Source organism: Pleurodeles waltl, chromosome 3_1 (genome assembly GCF_031143425.1).
Source record: "Pleurodeles waltl isolate 20211129_DDA chromosome 3_1, aPleWal1.hap1.20221129, whole genome shotgun sequence".
Classification (NCBI taxonomy): domain Eukaryota; kingdom Metazoa; phylum Chordata; class Amphibia; order Caudata; family Salamandridae; genus Pleurodeles; species Pleurodeles waltl.
This window is the reverse complement of record NC_090440.1, coordinates 1,895,800,022-1,895,819,658: the sequence shown is the minus strand read 5'-3', so window position 1 is coordinate 1,895,819,658 and position 19,637 is coordinate 1,895,800,022. Positions and strand designations below refer to the sequence as shown.

General features: G+C 43.0%; 2 protein-coding genes across 5 annotated transcripts in view; one reads left to right on the top strand and one right to left on the bottom strand.

Annotated features, from left to right (window-relative positions):
• Nucleotides 1-18,132, bottom strand: part of LOC138285718 (interferon-inducible GTPase 5-like) — a 184,282-nt gene extending 166,150 nt beyond the window's left edge. The window contains exon 1 of one of the 3 annotated variants that reach the window (XM_069226026.1): nt 18,108-18,132. The gene's annotated coding sequence lies outside the window, so the exon portion shown is untranslated. Of the gene's footprint in view, nt 1-16,035; nt 16,232-18,107 lie in introns of those variants that run through there. The other 2 variants (XM_069226025.1, XM_069226023.1) reach the window with 2 other exon arrangements.
• The window catches only part of CYP20A1 (cytochrome P450 family 20 subfamily A member 1), a 160,004-nt gene continuing 157,285 nt past the window's right edge, over nt 16,919-19,637 (top strand). The window contains exon 1 of one of the 2 annotated variants that reach the window (XM_069226021.1): nt 16,919-17,552. In XM_069226021.1, coding sequence (XP_069082122.1) covers nt 17,481-17,552 — 72 coding nt within the window. In that variant the 5' untranslated portion in view covers nt 16,919-17,480. The remainder of the gene's footprint in view (nt 17,553-19,637) is intronic. The other variant, XM_069226022.1, reaches the window with a different exon arrangement.

Here is a 19,637-nt window from a genome sequence, read left to right as displayed (position 1 = left end):
GGTAGGGCGCCATCAAGACAATTATTATGTTCTTGATAAAAGGTATTTCTAAATATGTGTATGCTCTGTATTGTCCATGTACGTTTGCAGGTGTATAATGATGAAATGTATTTGTGTTCCCATCAACTGCTGGAAAAGTGACCCAAGAATAAAATAGTTCTGTTTTATATGCTTCATCTGTGTCAACAACAAATGTGACTGGACCCCCCTGGGCTGTTAGGCCATTTGCCAATAAATGTGTAGTCAGGGGCTGCAATTGACTACCTGCTGTGGATTCACCTTTTTGGGCCTCTAGGAGTGATAGTTTGATACTATGCCCACCATGGTGGATTGGCTGAGATAGGATCTGTTGAATAAGGAAATAGTAATGTACAGATGCAACATGGTGATTATGTATGTATTTGTTCTATGCTGTTTACTTGTAGGATGGTGCCCACTTGGGCCTGAAATGTTGATATATGATTTCCTGAATATTATTATTTTTTATATTCAATGAAACATTAATTTGCAGACACTATAACAGAGCTCATGTAAGGTACTGGTTTTCAATCCTGTACTTCTAAATCAGCAGTTATAGTTTACGTATAGTCATACTTATGTTAAGAAACTATTCAAATGCATGGCTTTGCCCTATGGAAGTGGTGGTCCCTGGGGCTCGCCTCCCCTCCAATTTTTTAATTAAGCCCCAGAGAGGTGGTGGTCCCTGGGGCTCTAATGAGCCTAAGGAGAGTGGTCGGCCCGTCCCACCTTGATTTTCTAAATAAAGCCTCTGGGAGGTGGTGGTCCCCGGGCTTTTCATAGCCTCAGGATGGGGGCGCGTGCACCCCCCTCCTAACTTTTTAACATTGCGCATGCCACCGGGATCTGGCCCGTCCGGGAACTAAACAATAAACAACAGCAGGAGACTGTGATTGTTTTGTTTTTTCAATTTTGCTGCAGATTTGCAGATCCACCTGGATTTCGCAGCAAAATTGAACCCTACCCTACCCTGCACCAGGTCTAGGGGGTCTGGGTATGCCTACCCTTCCCTCTTTTATTTTTTCTTTTTTTTTTTAATGGTACTCAGCTGAGTCCAAGTCCCAAAATGTCTGCCAACAACTCCTGGTTGAAGTGTTGGCAGCCTATCAGGTATCAACACTTTAAATTTCTCTGAAACTACTAAACGTATTTACACCAAATAACAAAAAGGGTGCTTTCTGGGCAAAAATCTACCTTTCTGACAAATTTGGTGCAATTCCGTCCAGCAGTTCAGGTTGTAATTGCATCTAAAAATGCCTTTAATGCACAAAATGAAGTCGTATAAAACCCATATATTGCAGAGAACCATGAAAATAAATCAGTTTCCTGTCAAATATCATGCTAATAACAGTACCTAAACTACTCTGCAGTTATTTACCACTGTCAAGGCTACTAACATTATGGGGCATGGAGGACAAAAATGTGAGGCAAGGTTACAAAAATTATACAGCCAAAAAATGCAAATTATGTTGCACAGTCTCTAGCAGTATTAGTTCTGTCCCCTGGAGCTAGAAACATTTTTTATGAAATCTTCAAATTATGTGGCATATTATGTGGCAATTTCAGTAAATCCTGAATGATGTGTTAAACACTGCAACTACAGAATCAAATAAATCTACTGGCCCTCATCTCTGTGTTATCAGCAATTTATTTATGAAAGGTAAACAAAACCCAAACATTCTACTTTCAAACTGTGGTTGTTGTTAGCTGCACATTGAAGCAAATAGCTGCATGGACAACGTCTCAGTATTCTGCGCGGACGGGCGCTCCATAAAAGAACTGGAGAAGTTCACCCAGTTTGTAGGATCATGGGCTTGAGACACTGCAAAGTTCTCCCCTTTTAATCTATGCAGTCATCAAGTTCCTTGTGGACGCATGGTACATTCGTACTCGTTTTCTAAAACAACAAATTAACTTGTCCCCAATTGATTACTGTTTTTAAGCATATTTATCCATTTATTATACATATAGGTTTTATGATTGTTGTGATTTTTCCCTGGTTGATGGCAAAAGTAATATGAGCTATTGCAAGTTGTATCAAGGTTGCTGATGAGTGACAGTTTTTTCCTTTTTATCTAGGCGGCTAGCTAGTCCCTTGCGGCCAAATGCCACATATGTATCTATGTTTTTTATTTATTTTTTTATCCTTATGACTGTTGTTTTTTTCTTTTTAAACTCTTTTATCCGTATATTTATCATGTATATCAGTATTTTATTTGTTGTAACTTTTCTTGCTTTGATGGTTAAATGTGACCGAATAAAGCTTGCGTTGATAATGATGATGATGAACTGGAGAAGACTTGTATTGAGTTTGGGAAGGCGTCAGGAGCAAAGATAAACAGCGCCAAGTCAAAAACCCTACTCCTCGGCCACTGGTCCCCCACCAGAGACCCACTGCCATTCCCCATCAAGCAGGACTTCCTGAAGATCCTTGGAGTCTTGTTTGGCGGAGAAGGAACGGCGGAGAAATCGTGGGAAGAAAGACTGGCGAAGACGAAACAGAAGCTGGGACTCTGGAGCCTCCGGAAGCTGACGATCGAAGGGAAGTCTTTGGTCTGCGGACGAGACCCTACCAGTGCTCCAGTACGTCGCACAAGTGTGGCCAGTGCAGCCTCGAACAGCCAAGGCCATCATGAGAATGATCTTCTATTTCATCTGGAATTCCAAGATGGATAGAGTGAAGAGGGAGGTGATGTTCAAAACCCACGACAAGGGAGGCAAAGGAGAGCCGGACATTGCCACCATCCTAAAGGGAACCTTCGTATGCCACTGCGTGAGGAACACCCTGAGGTCAGAAGGCGAAAGCCATGTCGGCTTCCTGATGGCATGTTTTTTCCTGTTGCCAACGTGGAGGCGACTTGGATGGGCAGAGTGGGAGAGCGCCGTCCCCTACAACTGGGAAACCCCATGGTTTTACAAAGAAGTGGAGAATTTCATAAAGGACCACGGTCTGGTGGCTACTGCCCCTACGCAGTGGACTCTAAAGATTGTCCAATGACAGATCCGTGCGAGGGACGTCAGCGAGCCAATCGGTGCCCTCTCCTCTGCCACAGCGGACCACGTCTGGGGAAATGTAGCCTCAAAACGCCTGACCAACCAACACAAGGACATTGCGTGGATGGCCATCCAGGGAGGCCTGCCAGTGAGAGCCTTCATGCACGCAAAGGGGCTCAACCGATACAAGCCCTGCCCAGAGGATGCACCGCAGAGGAGGCGACCTACCATCTCTTCTGGGAACGCGCCTACGCCCAGGACCTTCTGAAGGCCCTAAGCACGGAGCTTGGGGCCTGGATACCAACAACATGCATCACTGCAGACTCGGTAATGTATGGTTTGTTCCCAGGTTCCCACGCACTCGGAGACCTCCAGGGCTGCTGGAGGCTCCTGTACTGCTTTAAAGATGTTCTTCTATTTTCCAGAAACCGCCTGGTAGTAGGGAAGAAGGAGACATCGACCCTGGGCTGCCGGAAGATGATCCAAGGCCTCCTGCATGATTACGCAGCACTGGACGGATCGGACAGCGACGACGAAACCTGAAGTGGCCTGGAGGGACCACTAACCTGTTGTCTCTTTTTTCTCTTCAGGACCCGAAAGGCGAACGGAGAGGACTCGGATGAAGATAGGTGTAGTAAATGTAAAATGATGTAATGTAATGTTTTGTTTTGACTAACGTGACCTTTTTCCTTAACAGATAAAAGGTCAAATTGATAGCTTGTGCACATGTTGGCAAGCTTGTTTCCTACGACTTATGATCAAATAGGTATTTGTGACGATTGTACGTATCTGAATCAAAGCATAAGCTCCTGACATTTGGAAAAAAATAAAAAATGCATGACGTGTTCCATGCTGGAGTTCCAAAGGCAGGGGGAGCAACTGTGCAAATGAGAGCCTTACCATGACGAGCCGAGGCAGGAAGCAATTAAAAACATGCAACAACAAAGGTAAAGAGACAGCCTTTTTGGCCTCGTCATCGCGCATGACGTGTGGCGGCCATTTTAAATTGGGGGAATGTACATGAAATATTGTAATGGTAGCAATTTTCTCCATGCCTCCTCAGCGCATAAGAAATCGATATAAACATAGCTGTGGTCATGATTGGCTTTGCACCGCGGCACCCTCATAAAACAGCCTCTAAAATTTGTACTCGGTCTTTGAATGCACAACACATGTAGCCAGAGAAGAACATGATTTAGAGCCCTGATAACAGAAACAGTCTGTACCCACTGAAAACATCCAGCGCTCTGGTCAAATGCTATTAGCTTTTGAAAAAAGTAGACCCTAAGCACATGTTACATTGGCACAAGTGGAAGGGTACAAGTACTGGGGCCATGCTCCAGGGGAGTGTACAACTGTGGAAAGGGTGGGACAAAGAACAAGGATTGACCACTAGCAAGCAATTATATTTTAAGGACACTGAAACAAACAAGTGAAAAAGCAGAGAGCCCACAAAGAAGTATAGAAGTATATACTAAAGTATGTACAAGAGGCCTTGAATGCTCAACTTAAAAATACTTAACAGGTAATAGGTGTAATGTGGGCCCATATTGCTATCTTGGTGACGTATTGTCAGAAAAAAAACATAATGCTGTACTCTGGATCCAACTGGTGCAATGAAGTATTGCAAATACACCACAACCATTACTGACCACACACGGGCAGATATGTGAGACAAGGAGTATAAGTAGGGAAAGGACAGTGGGATAAGAGTGAAAACAGAGACACTGAAAATCACACTGCTCCCTCGTTCTGCTGTGCATGGACATCTGCAAAATGGAATGGTTATCAAAAGGCAAATTGGAAAGATTTTAGTAATCCGCCATGAATATCCTGCATCTAACTTCAACAACATAGGGCTATACATTTAGGATACCTCTGTTTTTTTAGTATGACACTGACTTTGCTGAAACTGAAATACTGGCAAGTGACCAATGAAATGTTGGTTAGACTCTATCCCTACTGGGAAGATAACTATATCTAACTTCATATGTATAGTCCTTGGAGATTGTTTGGCTTAGTTTCTAATTCATTTCTAATTGGTCTTTGATGCAACTGAAAGTAACATTTGCTAATACTCTAATTCCTATTGTTGATGGCACAAGGATGGCTTATCAAACAATACTTGTACCTTAAATGGGCATTCAATGCACATATAATCAATGAGGCTTGGATGGTAGAATCCTTTGTGTGAGATCACAAAAGAAATCAAGTTCAAAAAGAGTGAAATTAGTCCCCAAAGTCTTTGTCTTAATTTGCAGGAAAGTTCAACGTTTGTTTCCCTAAGTGGCATGACTCACAGATTACTTCTCGATAGTATAGAAGGCTTCTCAGGAAACGTTTTACAAAGATATTATTTATCCAACACGCCTCACAAACCCACGAAGCAAACGTTCTAGCTGCAGCAGCGTACATACTCAGCTCAGTTCTAGCTCAGCATGGTCATCATAAAAGAAAAGTAAAGTTATACCAAGCAATCCTAGATAGCCACTAAGTTCAGGGGCTTCTGGAAACTGTAGCTGCTGTAAAGGCAGCATCACACAACGTAGCCCCGACAATTGTGAAGCCTTCCGCCAGCTCGTGTTGAGACTCAATGTACATAGCAAGTCTCTCCGCCCTCAGAAATCACTCACCACAGGCAGAACTATGACACAGCATCATGCCCTTGAATTGCTCAATGGTAAGCCCTGCCTCCCGACACACTTACAAACATCTCAGACTTCGGGCTTGTGGTTAATGATTTCGCCAGAACACCTCAAGACAATACAGTACAATATTTCATGGTTTCATGATAATCCTTTATATATTCTCTATTTAGTGCACATTTAAATGTTTTTATTACACAAAATGCAGTGGTACAAAACCCCATATTTGACACTGAAATATGGAAAATATTTCACAATTCTCTGTAAACTATGGATTTCATCATAATAACGATACTCTCAAATCACTCTGGCTACTAAGAATAGGCGACATGGGGGGCCAAATTATGCTGCAAGCTTAAATAACTGTGAGGCAAACACTGCAAATTATGTAGCACATTGTCTGGCACCATTTCACCCATTTTAGTTAAAAACATAATTTATTGTGAAATATGCAAACTTTGTGGCAAATGTGGAAAATCCATAAATATGTGGGTAAACACTGCAGCCACAGTATCACAGAAATCCACTGTCAACTGTTTTATCAACATTTTCTGTTGTGATCTCCCAGCCTACTGCAGCTGCCCAACCTCCACTAGCGCAGCTGAGGTTATTGGGCACTGGGCCTGAGTTCAGGCCCTGCAGGCAACATGTACAGGCCCCTGCTCATTAAAGGGTAAGCACATGGCTCAAGCCCTACGCATTACCTCCTGCCTTTCAAGCAAAGCCATTAGCTTATTTTAGTGTTTGGTTTTGCCTGTGCTTTATTTACTGATTTTTTACAGTTCTTTAAACTCGAGCATCATAAACAAGTTGTGAGTCAGGCACTCAAATTAAACACCTAAAATAGCCACTCGCGAGCTTACTCTAAAAACTGTGCTTTTATTTTCAGGAGTGTCGTCGATTATTCCAGTGCATTAAACTGCACTACCAATTCATAGTCTGAATTATAGAGTCTACCAAGGGACAATTAATATTAAAAGTCACAACATCTTGTCCTTTGCTAATTGCAAGCACAAATACCTTTCCATGTTAAATTAAGAAAGTAAGGGCCAGATGTAGGAAAGGATTTGCGAGTCGCAAACTGCAAAAATTGCAATTTGCGAGTCGCAAATCGCATTTTCCTATGCAGAAATGCATTTTGCGAGTCGGGACCGACTCGCAAAATGCATTTCCGAATCGCAAATAGGAAGGGGTGTTCCCTTCCTATTTGCGATTCGCAGTGGTATGCAATACCATTTGCGACCGCATATGCGGTCGCAAATGGTGTCGCAGTTACCATCCACTTGAAGTGGATGGTAACTCACTCGCAAATTGGAAGGGGTCCCCATGGGACCCCTTCCCCTTTGTGAATGGACCACTAATTATTTTTTCAGGGTAGGTAGTGGTCCAAGGGACCACTACCTGCCCTGAAAAAATACCGAAACTAAAGGTTTCGGATTTTTGTTTAAGTGCAGCTCGTTTTCCTTTAAGGAAAACGGGCTACACTTAAAAAAAAAAAACTGCTTTATTTAAAAGCAGTCACGAACATGGAGGTCTGCTGACTACAGCAGGCCTCAATGTTTGCGAGTGCCCATAGTCGGTATGGGGCCGCAATTTGCGACCCACCTCATTAATATTAATGAGGTGGGTCTTTGCGACCCCATACCGACTCGCAGACGGTGTCTGAGACACCGTTCTGCATTGCAAATTGCAAGTCGCAATTTGCAATTTTGCTACATCTGGCCCTAAGAGAGGAGCAAGAAGAGAATTATGACAGTGTAGGGTAAAATAGTGCTGTTTCTAAATGTTCTAATTTTGAATCAGTAAATGATACCGTATTTGGGTGGAAACGAGGGGAACTGCAGTATATCATGTAAAAAAGGAACAATCCATTATTGTAGACCTTTACAGGGCTTTGAGAAGAAATTAAATATTTGATAGGAAATTATATTCTGTTCCTATATAACAAACTATAGAAAGAAGAAAATCAGAATTTAATTTATTTATATTACCTTAGTAGATTTGTAATAGAAATTGTGTGGCCCGAAGGGAAAAGGGCATCATTGCACTGTCAAAGACTATGAAGTGAGCTGAAGGATGTCTTGGAACAAGTTGTAAATCCCTCAACAAAGTGTTATGAACTCATAGATTTAATCTGAAAATTAGATTGAAGGTTGTCTGAATGATGTATGGATAAACTTAAATGTGAAAATAAAGTAGTAATAGTACATTAAAAGACTGACAAAATCTCCTGAACTTATGCAAAACAGTTTAAAGGTCCAGTTTTGAATGAAGACAAAGAAGAAAGACGAGTACAGAATTTTTGTTTGCAGTGTGATAAGTCAGATAATTTTGTTGAAGTGTGTTTGAGTTAAACCTAGAACATCTGATGAAAACCAACAGTTATCTGTTGTGTCCCAGGAAGGGAAAGATCAGTGGGTGTAAAATGGTGTACTCTGCAATAAAAGTAACTGGGTTGCCGAATGAAGAAGCACAGTCAATTACCAGCTGATATTATGCAGCCAGTGACTACTAACTTGCATGCGCTAAAGAAAATAATTTAAGTTGATATAGAGAAAATGTTGTTTATATTATTAGATTCTGCAGCTTTCACAAATTACACAGATATAAATTTGCTCAGTCTTTACAAATACCAGTAACTAAAAAGATTCCTGAATCAATTAGAGCACTAGATGGTTTCACCTTGTCTTCCAGCCAAAAGGTGACATCATTATTGTGGCTTGAAAATCATTATGAGCGATTTTGATTTGAATGAACAGCTGCATCACAATTTAAACACATTATTGCCTGTTGCTTCATAATTCCAGGATGAACTTCCCAACTAGGATAGTACAAAAGATTCTGATTATTGACAGAGTTGTTGTTAAGTACTACTTGAACAAAAACTGATTTGTCCTTTTCAGGACCTGGCAAGAATGTCATAGGTTACATGACTACCTATGAGAACTATACTGATGTTTTCATAAGAAAAAAGTCAAGTATTCTGACTCCACATCTATATTATGATTGCAAGATGGATTTAGAACACAGGCCACCAATACCTTATAGTAAAATCTAACCATTATCTTAATCAGAAACAAAAATCTTTGGGAGTCTCATTTAAATGAGAATCCAGCTAACAGATTTATTAGACCATCTCAATCACCCACTTCTTCTCCTTTATTTTTTGTCCCCAAAAAAGAAGGGGAGCAGAGAACATGTATAGGTTACTCTGTAATCAATGAAACTGAGTTAAGAATATGTGCCATTTACTGTTGATATCTATGTAGGTAGATTACATTTGAAATACAAGCACCTTCACTAAACATGACTTCTGTAAAGCATGACATTTTTCAAGATCTGAAAGGGTGACTAGTAGGAGACTGCTTTCCATACTACATTTGGGTTATCTCAGTACCAGAATCTGACATGACAAAGACTCATTTCACTACTATGTTAATGAAGTGTTAAGAGATTATCTGAATGCATTTCAATGTTACATTAATGAATCTTAAGAGGTTATCTGGATAGATTTTGCATTTATCTTGATTAGATTGTGATATACAGGGAGTGCAGAATTATTAGGCAAGTTGTATTTTTGAGGATTAATTCTATTATTGAACAACAACCATGTTCTCAATGAACCCAAAAAACTCATTAATATCAAAGCTGAATATTTTTGGAAGTAGTTTTTAGTTTGTTTTTAGTTTTAGCTATGTTAGGGGGATATCTGTGTGTGCAGGTGACTATTACTGTGCATAATTATTAGGCAACTTAACAACAAAAAATATATACCCATTTCAATTATTTATTATTACCAGTGAAACCAATATAACATCTCAACATTCACAAATATACATTTCTGACATTCAAAAACAAAACAAAAACAAATCAGTGACCAATATAGCCACCTTTCTTTGCAAGGACACTCAAAAGCCTGCCATCCATGGATTCTGTCAGTGTTTTGATCTGTTCACCATCAACATTGCGTGCAGCAGCAACCACAGCCTCCCAGACACTGTTCAGAGAGGTGTACTGTTTTCCCTCCTTGTAAATCTCACATTTGATGATGGACCACAGGTTCTCAATGGGGTTCAGATCAGGTGAACAATGAGGCCATGTCATTAGATTTCCTTCTTTTATACCCTTTCTTGCCAGCCACGCTGTGGAGTACTTGGACGCGTGTGATGGAGCATTGTCCTGCATGAAAATCATGTTTTTCTTGAAGGATGCAGACTTCTTCCTGTACCACTGCTTGAAGAAGGTGTCTTCCAGGAACTGGCAGTAGGACTGGGAGTTGAGCTTGACTCCATCCTCAACCCGAAAAGGCCCCACAAGCTCATCTTTGATGATACCAGCCCAAACCAGTACTCCACCTCCACCTTGCTGGCGTCTGAGTCAGACTGGAGCTCTCTGCCCTTTACCAATCCAGCCACGGGCCCATCCATCTGGCCCATCAAGACTCACTCTCATTTCATCAGGCCATAAAACCTTAGACAAATCAGTCTTGAGATATTTCTTGGCCCAGTCTTGACGTTTCAGCTTGTGTGTCTTGTTCAGTGGTGGTCATCTTTCAGCCTTTCTTACCTTGGCCATGTCTCTGAGTATTGCACACCTTGTGCTTTTGGGCACTCCAGTGATGTTGCAGCTCTGAAATATGGCCAAACTGGTGGCAAGTGGCATCGTGGCAGCTGCACGCTTGACTTTTCTCAGTTCATGGGCAGTTATTTTGAGCCTTGGTTTTTCCACACGCTTCTTGCGACCCTGTTGACTATTTTGAATGAAACGCTTGATTGTTCGATGATCACGCTTCAGAAGCTTTGCAATTTTAAGAGTGCTGCATCCCTCTGCAAGATATCTCACTATTTTTGACTTTTCTGAGCCTGTCAAGTCCTTCTTTTGACCCATTTTGCCAAAGGAAAGGAAGTTGCCTAATAATTATGCACACCTGATATAGGGTGTTGATGTCATTAGACCACACCCCTTCTCATTACAGAGATGCACATCACCTAATATGCTTAATTGGTAGTAGGCTTTCGAGCCTATACAGCTTGGAGTAAGACAACATGCATAAAGAGGATGATGTGGTCAAAATACTCATATGCCTAATAATTCTGCACTCCCTGTACTCTTATTCTATAGAGACACGTGTACAACATGTTAAGGGAGTTATATAGCGATTAAGCTGGCATTTTTTTGCCAAAATTAATTGGTGTGTTTTTCATGCTTCTACAGTAGATTTTTTGTGGGTCACTGTCACTTTTGATTGAATCCAAATAGGTAAAAAAAAGATATAAGCAATTATGCAGTGTCTAACTCCCACTTCTGAAAAAGCTATGCAAAACTTTCTTAGGTTTTCAAATCTTTTAGATAAGATTCTCAGAAATAATGAGACCAATTATTAGACTGTTGCGAAAGGGGTCTGAGTGGACCACACATTCTGCTTTTTTTAAAGAATGATTTATTCTTGCACCCATCTTGCAACATTCTAATGGGGACTACCCTTTTATAGTGGAAACAAATGCTTCACATTATGTTTTACCCCACAGAAATCCAGTTACTGGGCAGAGTCAGCCATTGTCTTAGTTCTCTTGGAAACTTTTCTCTGCTGAGTTGAACAATTATAGATAAAGAACATTTGGCATTTAATAGATTTTTAGAGGAATGGAGAAATTATTTATTTGGTACCTGACAAACCATTGAGGTATACTCTGATCCCCACAATTTGCATTTTTTTAAAGCAGTCAGACCATTAACACAAAAACAGCTTAGGTGTCTCTACTCTTTTCTAATTATGATTTTATTGTCAGCTATTGACAAGGCCTGGTATTGGCAAAGCTAATACTTTATCTAGGAAGTCTCTACCTGAAAATGCAAATTAACAAACTAATGCTTCATCATTAATTTTGAGATTTAAAACACAAGATTTTTACTCAGTTGCACTTCTCAATGTAGAATGTTGATTTACTTGACACTGTTAAAGAAACATCAAGATTCTGTTAAAGAGGCAGAGGCAAATATGACTCTTTTTCCAATCTTTACCACTCACCAGCAACAAGGAAAATACATACTGTAACATTTATTTAAACAAATACTTTAACTCCCATGAGTACTATAATAGAAATAATCAAAACAATCCAACCAATAGAACAGATGCAGCCTATTGATAAGGGCAGAAGTGCCCCATCCCCATCTTTTTCCAAATATGAAGAGTGTCTGTCAGATAGAACAAAGGTCAGCCTGACAGACAGTCTTCAGTTTGGGTCAGGCAGCCAGGTGCTGTACATATGCTAAATGCATAGGTGCCTAGCTGTCTGAGCAGAACTTTGCCGGGGCTGCAGTTTCACAATCCTGTGGGTGTGACTTCCTCAGCCCAGCTAAGCACTGCAATGTCCTTCCCTCATGACAAAGTGATGAGTCACTGATAGACTCAGACCTGGGCGCTTCAGTTGTAACCCCTGTCGGTGGCTTCTGTCTCGCCTCATTCACGCACCGCAACAGGTTTTAATGAGGGATGAATGAGGTCTGCAGAGCTGGGCTCAACAGCCTGACCCTGGAACTCTTGACAGCAATATGGCAAGGAGGCAATGTCTATCTTTCACATTATTATATATATATATATATATATATTTTTTTTTTTTTTTTTTCTCACTTACTTGCAAAAAACACAGAAATTCAGCAGTTATAATTAGAGTTATTTCAAGTAACTACAACGGGTGACCTAAGGTAACTATAACTTGCCCCCTTGCCATGCACTGCTAATTACCCAAGATACTATAGCACTCATGTCTTCTTCTATAACAACATTACAAAATATAAATGAAGAAGAAGAAAAAACTGTGCATATGCCCTAAGGTAACTATAACATGCGCCCTCGCCAAGCACTGATAAGTACCCCACAAATTACTTCACTTATGACATCTTTAACAACATCACTGATAATATCAATGTAATATTTGCAGTAAAACTATTGAGGAGAAAACTGTGCTATAACCACCTAACCCTGTGCTGCCCCTCTGGGTGTGCGCAACAGGGGGTTGGCCACAGTACTTGGCGTGCAGCCAACCGCTGATAACCACCCAAACCTGCGTCGCGCACTGCCAAAGGCCGTGCGCAGTGGGGGTTGGTTGCAGGGCCTGGCCTATGGCCTGGTGCTGCAGTCAACCCCCATAACCACCCAACCCCGCACCATGCACAGCCGAACAGTCTGTCTCTCTTTGTGTGAGAATAGGTGAGAGAGGGTGTCTCTGGGTGTGAGAGTGTTTGTCTGGGTGTAAAAGTGGGTGGGTGTTGGTTTTAGTGGTTCTGTGAGTGGGTGCATGAGGGTCTGAGTGGGTCTGTGAATGGGAGCGTGAGGGTCTGAATGGGTCTGTGAGTGGGTGTGTCAGCGTCTGAGGAGGTGCATGAGGGTCTGAGTGGGTGCATGAGTGTCTGAGTTGGTCTTTGAGTGGGTGTGTGAGGGTCGGAGTGGGTGTGTCAGTGTCTGAGTGGGTCTGTGGGTGGGTTTGTCAATGTCTGAGTGGGTATGTCAGAATGGGTCTGTGAGTGGGTGCATGAGGGTCTGAGTGGGTTTGTGAGTGGGTGCATGAGTGTCTGAGTGGGTCTGTGAGTGGGTGTGTAAAGGTCTGAGTGGTTGAGTGGGTGCATCAGTGTCTGAGTGGATCTGTGAGTGGGTGTGTCAGTGTCTGAAAGCAACTGTGAGTGGGTGCATGAGGGTCTGAGTGGGTGCATGAGTATCTGAATGGGTCTGTGAGTGGGTGTGTGAGGTACTGAGAGGGTCTGTGAGTGGATGCATGAGTGTCTGATTGGGTCTGTGAGTGGGTGCATGAGTGAGTGGGTCTGAAAGTGGATGTGGGAGTCTATGAGTGGATCTGAGTGGGTGCATGAGTGTCTGAGTGGGTATGCAAGCGGGCGCATCCGTCTCTGAGTGCATGTATGACTAAGTGAATTAGTGTATGAATGTGTCTGTGATTTAAAAAAAAATATTTGGGGCTTATTCGCAATTTATCTCGATTATTTGCAAATATCGCTGGTGGTGAAGAAATATAATTTCAAACTAACAATTTGACCCTCAAATAACCCTATCTCAACCTCCTGGGTTAGGTTACCTCCAGCCTGATCCCTTATGCTACTTTTCATTTAGTTTTTCAGCCACAGGGACCGTGTCCCAGTACCTTAAATTGGCTGCCGCAACTTTCTGCTCAGGGTGTGGCCAGCCAATTACAGCGCTTCTATTTGTGCGCGCATTCGTGAAAATTTGTGAATTATTTGTAACCTCAGATATACAAATTTCGATTTTCTTGAATTTCTCGTAAACTACAGAACGGATTTACACCAAACATGCAAAACCGTAATCTGCGTACCGAAACCTACATTTCTGTCAAATTTTGTGTCATTCTGTCCAGTGGTTCGAGCTGCAGTCATGTCTATAGGTCCTAAGGGAATCAACATGGGAAACGCAACTTTTTTAACCCCCCTTTTTCTCAGCCCCCGCTTGACGGATCACCTCGAAATGTCCCATGTGAAACAAGAACCACTGGCACACTTTTTTTGAAAACTTTTTGTGAAGATTCGTCAAACGGTGCCAAAGACATAGGTATGTCAAAAAACGATTTCTCTATGGAAATAGGATCCTGACTATAACTATCCACTGGCAACCCAGTAGGTTTTACATATATAGGGGGTCATTCTGACCTTGGCGGTCTTTTCGCAAGACCGCCGAGTTACCGCCGCGGTGAAGACCGCCGACCGCGGCGGTATGCCGCTGTGCGCATTCTGACCGCTGGGAGCGTTCCGCCGGAAAACCGCCAGCAGCCACACTGGCGGTCGGCGGGAAAGTGGAGACTGGTCAACCTCCACCGCCACGCCAGCAGAACACCGCCCACAGAATTACGACCCACATTTCTGTGTGGCGGTCTTCTGTTGGCGGTCTCCTCCCCATGGCTCCTGTCACCTCCCGGAGGACCAACGCACAAGGTAAGTTGATCGTCCGTGAGGGGAGGGGGTGGGGGGGTGTTGTGTGATGTGTGCGTGCATGGGTGTGTGCGTGTGAGTGTGTAGAGGGGGTGTGTGAGTGCATGCATGCGGGCGGGGAGTGCTGCTGTGCCTATGGGCAATGTGTGTAGTTCGGCGGGTGCGCATGTCGGCATGTATGTGTGCGGGTATGTGTCCCCGTTGTGTATGTGTGTGTGTAGGGGGTGTGTATATGTGCATGTTGGGGGTGTGTGCATGTCGGGTGCGTGTATGTGCATGTCGGGGTGGGGGTGGGGAGGGGGTTCGTACCACCTCTGGGGGGTGGCAGGGGGGTGGAGGGTGTGGGGGGAGGACTCGGGGGGGCTGTGGGGGGTGGGGGAGACCCCTATCAGTGCCAGGGAAGGAATTCCCTGGCCCCGATAGTGCCTACCGCCATGGTTCGCATGGCGGTTCCCGAACGCCAGAAACCGCGGCGGTAAGCAGGGTCATGATACCGTTGGCGGTCTTGGGTCGACCGCCGGACCGGAGTGCGCAGACTCCAGCCCGTCGGTCATGACCGCCGTGGCTGTCGGAGTGGGGAAGTGGCGGTCGGTCGCGGCGGTGACCGCCGCGGTCAGAATGCCATTTTTAATACCGCCGGTCTGTTCGCGGTCCGACCGCCGCCTCTCCGCCGACCGCCAAGGTCAGAATGAGGGCCATAGAGTCTCCAGGCTGAATTGGGTATGTTAGCATGTATGAATAAATATAACACTTAATCAGTTGTAGTTTAAGGCTCTACACTATCAGTGGTCTTCAAACCTTTTAATACAGTGCCAAACACCCCCACATCCCATGAAAAAAAAATCATTGTGCCCCCCTCTGAATGTATCACAAATATTCTGTTAAAAATTGGCAATGTTTTAAATAAGTCTACACTTATTTAAACACTGCAGTCAAGTTTTGTTACTGTTTATAAAATACAATCAAATACAAATGCAAGCATACCATTCTGGTAAGGGAGGGCCTTACTAAAGTGTAAGAGTATCAACAGTGTGATTATCAGAAGTGGGGATGTGGTGTGGGATTTGAAGAGTATTTGGAGTCCCTTCCCTTTTGATACATACTCCCAGCTTGGATAAAAATGACAAAACAGGTTAGTGATGGTCCATTACAGAGCGTTTACTGCTGCTTATTTTTTCAGCTTAAAACAAAGCCCTGTTATTAGCATAGTGCTTTTTGAGCCTGCCCCCCTCCGGGATCCCTTGAGGGTCGCCCCCGTTTGAAGACCCCTGCCCTACACCAAATACATGACTACCTCTCTAAAAGGCCCGCTGTCAGGTCACTAATGCGGGTTGCTATCCAAGGTACACGGTTTTTTCTGAAGAAACCAAAAACCTGTCAGCACCAACAGTTCTCATTGGCACCGCCCACTGACCCCTTGCCTTACCTGACACGCACTTCAGAAGTCCAGACGCCCTCTCCTAGTTATGTTCTGTGACTTTCTCTGGCACTGGGTGGCGATGTTCCTACGGTTCTGCCCTCGTTGGTGGTTGTATCTGCTTGCAGTGCACTCCTTTCAAATCACTCTACCTTCCCATAAAACGGAAACACGGTGTACTCCTGTCACATTTAGAAGGAGCCACTTTAAACAGAGTCGCCATCTTTGAACTTGTATTTGCTTAGGTGGAAGCGTGAGAACGTCGATGACAGTGGTAAAACAGAAGCCGAGAAACTACATAAGATTCGTATATTTCTGTTTTAACGAAAATTCAACACTAGAAAACTCAGTTGTAACAGAAGCTACATACTACAACTGCAGTGTTGCATTATATGTTTTCTATTTGATTCTAACAGTTTATGATAATCTACGAAAAGTACAATATGCTTTCAATTAAATAGTACCTCCAAATTTGACAGCGGCAAGCCTGACGCGGTGCCTACTCAATAGACGGTCGAGCTGCCGCCATCTTGGAATTGTGTGTGCTATTCACGTACAAGAGAGGTTGTAACTAAAGCGAATATTTCAATAATGCATTAGAAGCTTCTTGTCCTAATAAGTTTATCCTGCAATTTTGGGGAACGGTATTCCCTGAAAAATTACAGTTAATGTGCGCATATTTTGAGTGAATTGTCGCCTGTATATTACATAATAGAAAATACAAAAAACGTATCAGTCTATGTTACGCAGCAAAGAAACGAGTCTGGTATTACCGCTGTGTTTCAAAATGAGTGGCAAAATTGTTGTGCGTTACCTTTGCTACCATAGTCCCGTTTCTACACATATCATTTTCGCAGTGTGCCGCATTCAGGGTGCTTGATTGCTTTAGTCTGTTTCATTCTTGCTTCTGCAACGCCGAACTTTTCAATACCGCCGGACAAAGTTTTGGGCTAGGCTGGGCTCTCCGAGCAATCGAGCATACTGGTGGACGTGGAGTGTAGATCCTGCAGCTGGAGCGGGTGGATCGTGCGTGTACACGATACTCTGCCCAGCCGTGGAGTTTGTCTATCGAAGCCAACTTGGTGTGGAGTGTAGTATGTTCATTGTGCTTCTTGGGTACATACAGGGTGTCTTGGGTGACCGTTCTTTTACTGCAGTATCCGTGCTGCATCGTGACAGCAGGACTGTCAGTTCTCACAGAGTTGTGTTCATGAGGTACAGTCCGTGCTGCGCAGGAAGTGGTACAGTTGGGCTGCTGGAGGATAGTAGGTGTTCTTGATATGCACAGAGGTGGGTGCTCCTTGGTTAGATGAAGAGGTGGTTCTTGAATTCAGAAAAAGAGGGTTCCCGGAGGCACGGATAGGAGCGATTCTTGGGTATGATTTGGGCTGCTAGGGCAAAGGAGGAGGCTTTCTTTTAATTACACACAGAGACGGGAGGAAAAGTGAGCAGATATGTTGGACTTTGTGATTTTTGCCATCACGTTCCTTCTCATCCTGGTGGGAGCTGTGCTGTACCTCTACCCTGTGAGTATGAAAGGAGTACCAACCCGTTGAAAGTGGGGTTAAGGCGGAACAATCATATTTGTCTGTATATGCTTATTAATGTTTAACTTCACTTGGTGTACTGTTGTGGTAAGTGGCTTATAGCAGCTAACACGTTACTTCAGCTGCCAGGTTTGTGCTCGAGACAGTTTTGAAAGTTTATCTAAATTGAAAGCTGCTTCTTTAAATCCAGATACTTGATGCTCTCAGTGCTAGACGTCTAATGGTAATTCGGTCGAGGCAGTGTCCCCCAAGAAATGCACTCCACAAGTGTTTGTGGGAAAGGCTGATTTCATGAGGCAGATGTGCATCACAGCAGAATAGAACAAACTCTGGCCATTGCCCCACAAACTAGCATTACCCTCACTGAAAAGATTTCATCCTAAACAATACATCTCCGGCCCCTAGTGACCACCCCCTGAACATTTCAAACAACTCCCCAACAGTTCTCGCTGAAACACCTTTCTTCAAATCTCCAGTTGCTCCAACAAACTGCATTTGTTTCATACCTCAATTCATAACAAACATATAACTCACCCTCCACCCAGAGCTGAGCCTGCTGCTCAGCAGCGTAACCAACCCTATTGTGGATTATAAACCATCACCATGCGTGCCATATCAAAGGTACCCACTCATCGGCGACAACGTGTGTAAAAACTCCTTGATGGCCTGACTCACCTGTGCAACTCTTAGTCTCTCTCACACACACACACACACACACACACACCCCAATCCCACGTTCTGAGGGTTGGATGAGGAGACTCCCATCTAATGCCTGCTCCCCCTAAAAAGTGACCAATGTATCACCTAGCTTTCAAATAGGGCTAATCCCTTACACCCCTATGACTTAACTGCTGATAGTACTTATCACCCCTCTCCCCAAACCAATTAGCCATCAAAAGTACCTGGACTGCACTACTGCACCCGAAAAGCCTGGAGGGAAAGACTCCTTCGTCCCTAATTTTAGCCTCAGAGAGTAAAGGTTTTCCTTAATCCAGTGGAACGTACTCACCTCAACTGCCCTTCACACAAGCTAATCATGCCCCTGCTTTAGTCAATTTGAATCACTGTTCTGTGTTTGTTGCCTGTTAAAGTCAGTGTTTGTTGCCAGTAAACTTCTGTGTTTCTTGACAGTTAACTCCAATCAATATTTGCTGGATGTTGCTAGACACCTAATATCTTTCAGTTTGGCACATCTCAAATGCCTATTGCCCATTCTGTCCATGACCTAGTCAGTAAATATTTCTTATTGGATTCACATTTTCCTGAAACTTCCTTCAAGAGGTCAGCAGGATGTTGTTCTAAACAGTTGTGAGTTGTTTCCCCCATTCTGAACGTAACAATGAGCTTGACTTCAATAGATACTTCATCTTTGTGACCAGTATCTCTCACCTCTATTTGTGGTTTCTATAAATCTTCCTAATAACAAATGGTATAAGCAGAGCTAGTAGACAGCTGATTTGCTGTCTTAATAGAGAACTGAAATGTGGAGGGGCAATAAAAGTATTGCTTACTGCATTTTGTTTTAGAAAATACATATGGTATAAAACATACTCATGATATGTATACTGGAAAATAACTATATACATTGTGTCATCAGGGACACAAGTCTCGACTCCTTGCCACTTCTTGATTAATTTCAGTTGAACCAATTTGGCTAACTAACATGACATCACTAATTGGTAGAAGGAAATGCCAGGACTAAAATATGCTGTATTTTATAAGGTCTATTAATTTCACTTTTGTTGCCTTTTTATAGTAATTGCACATAAGTGGACACCTGTAATGTGTCCACATTCCACTAACTGCGCCCCTTCGTACTTTTCATATACTGCCCCTAAGTCTTTATTTAGTGTACTATATTTTGCTTTGTTCTGGGGATTGCAGGAACCAAGGGTTCAACACTATAGAAGGCCTAGATTTATATGTGTGACAGAAAATACCGTAATCCCTGCTAAACCGATGATGAGGATGGATTTAGATTGTCTGTTCAGTTTGTCGTGACACTAACGCCTTAGCTGGTATGATGAATATTGGTGCTGTCACTGGGGATAGGCATCCCTATCC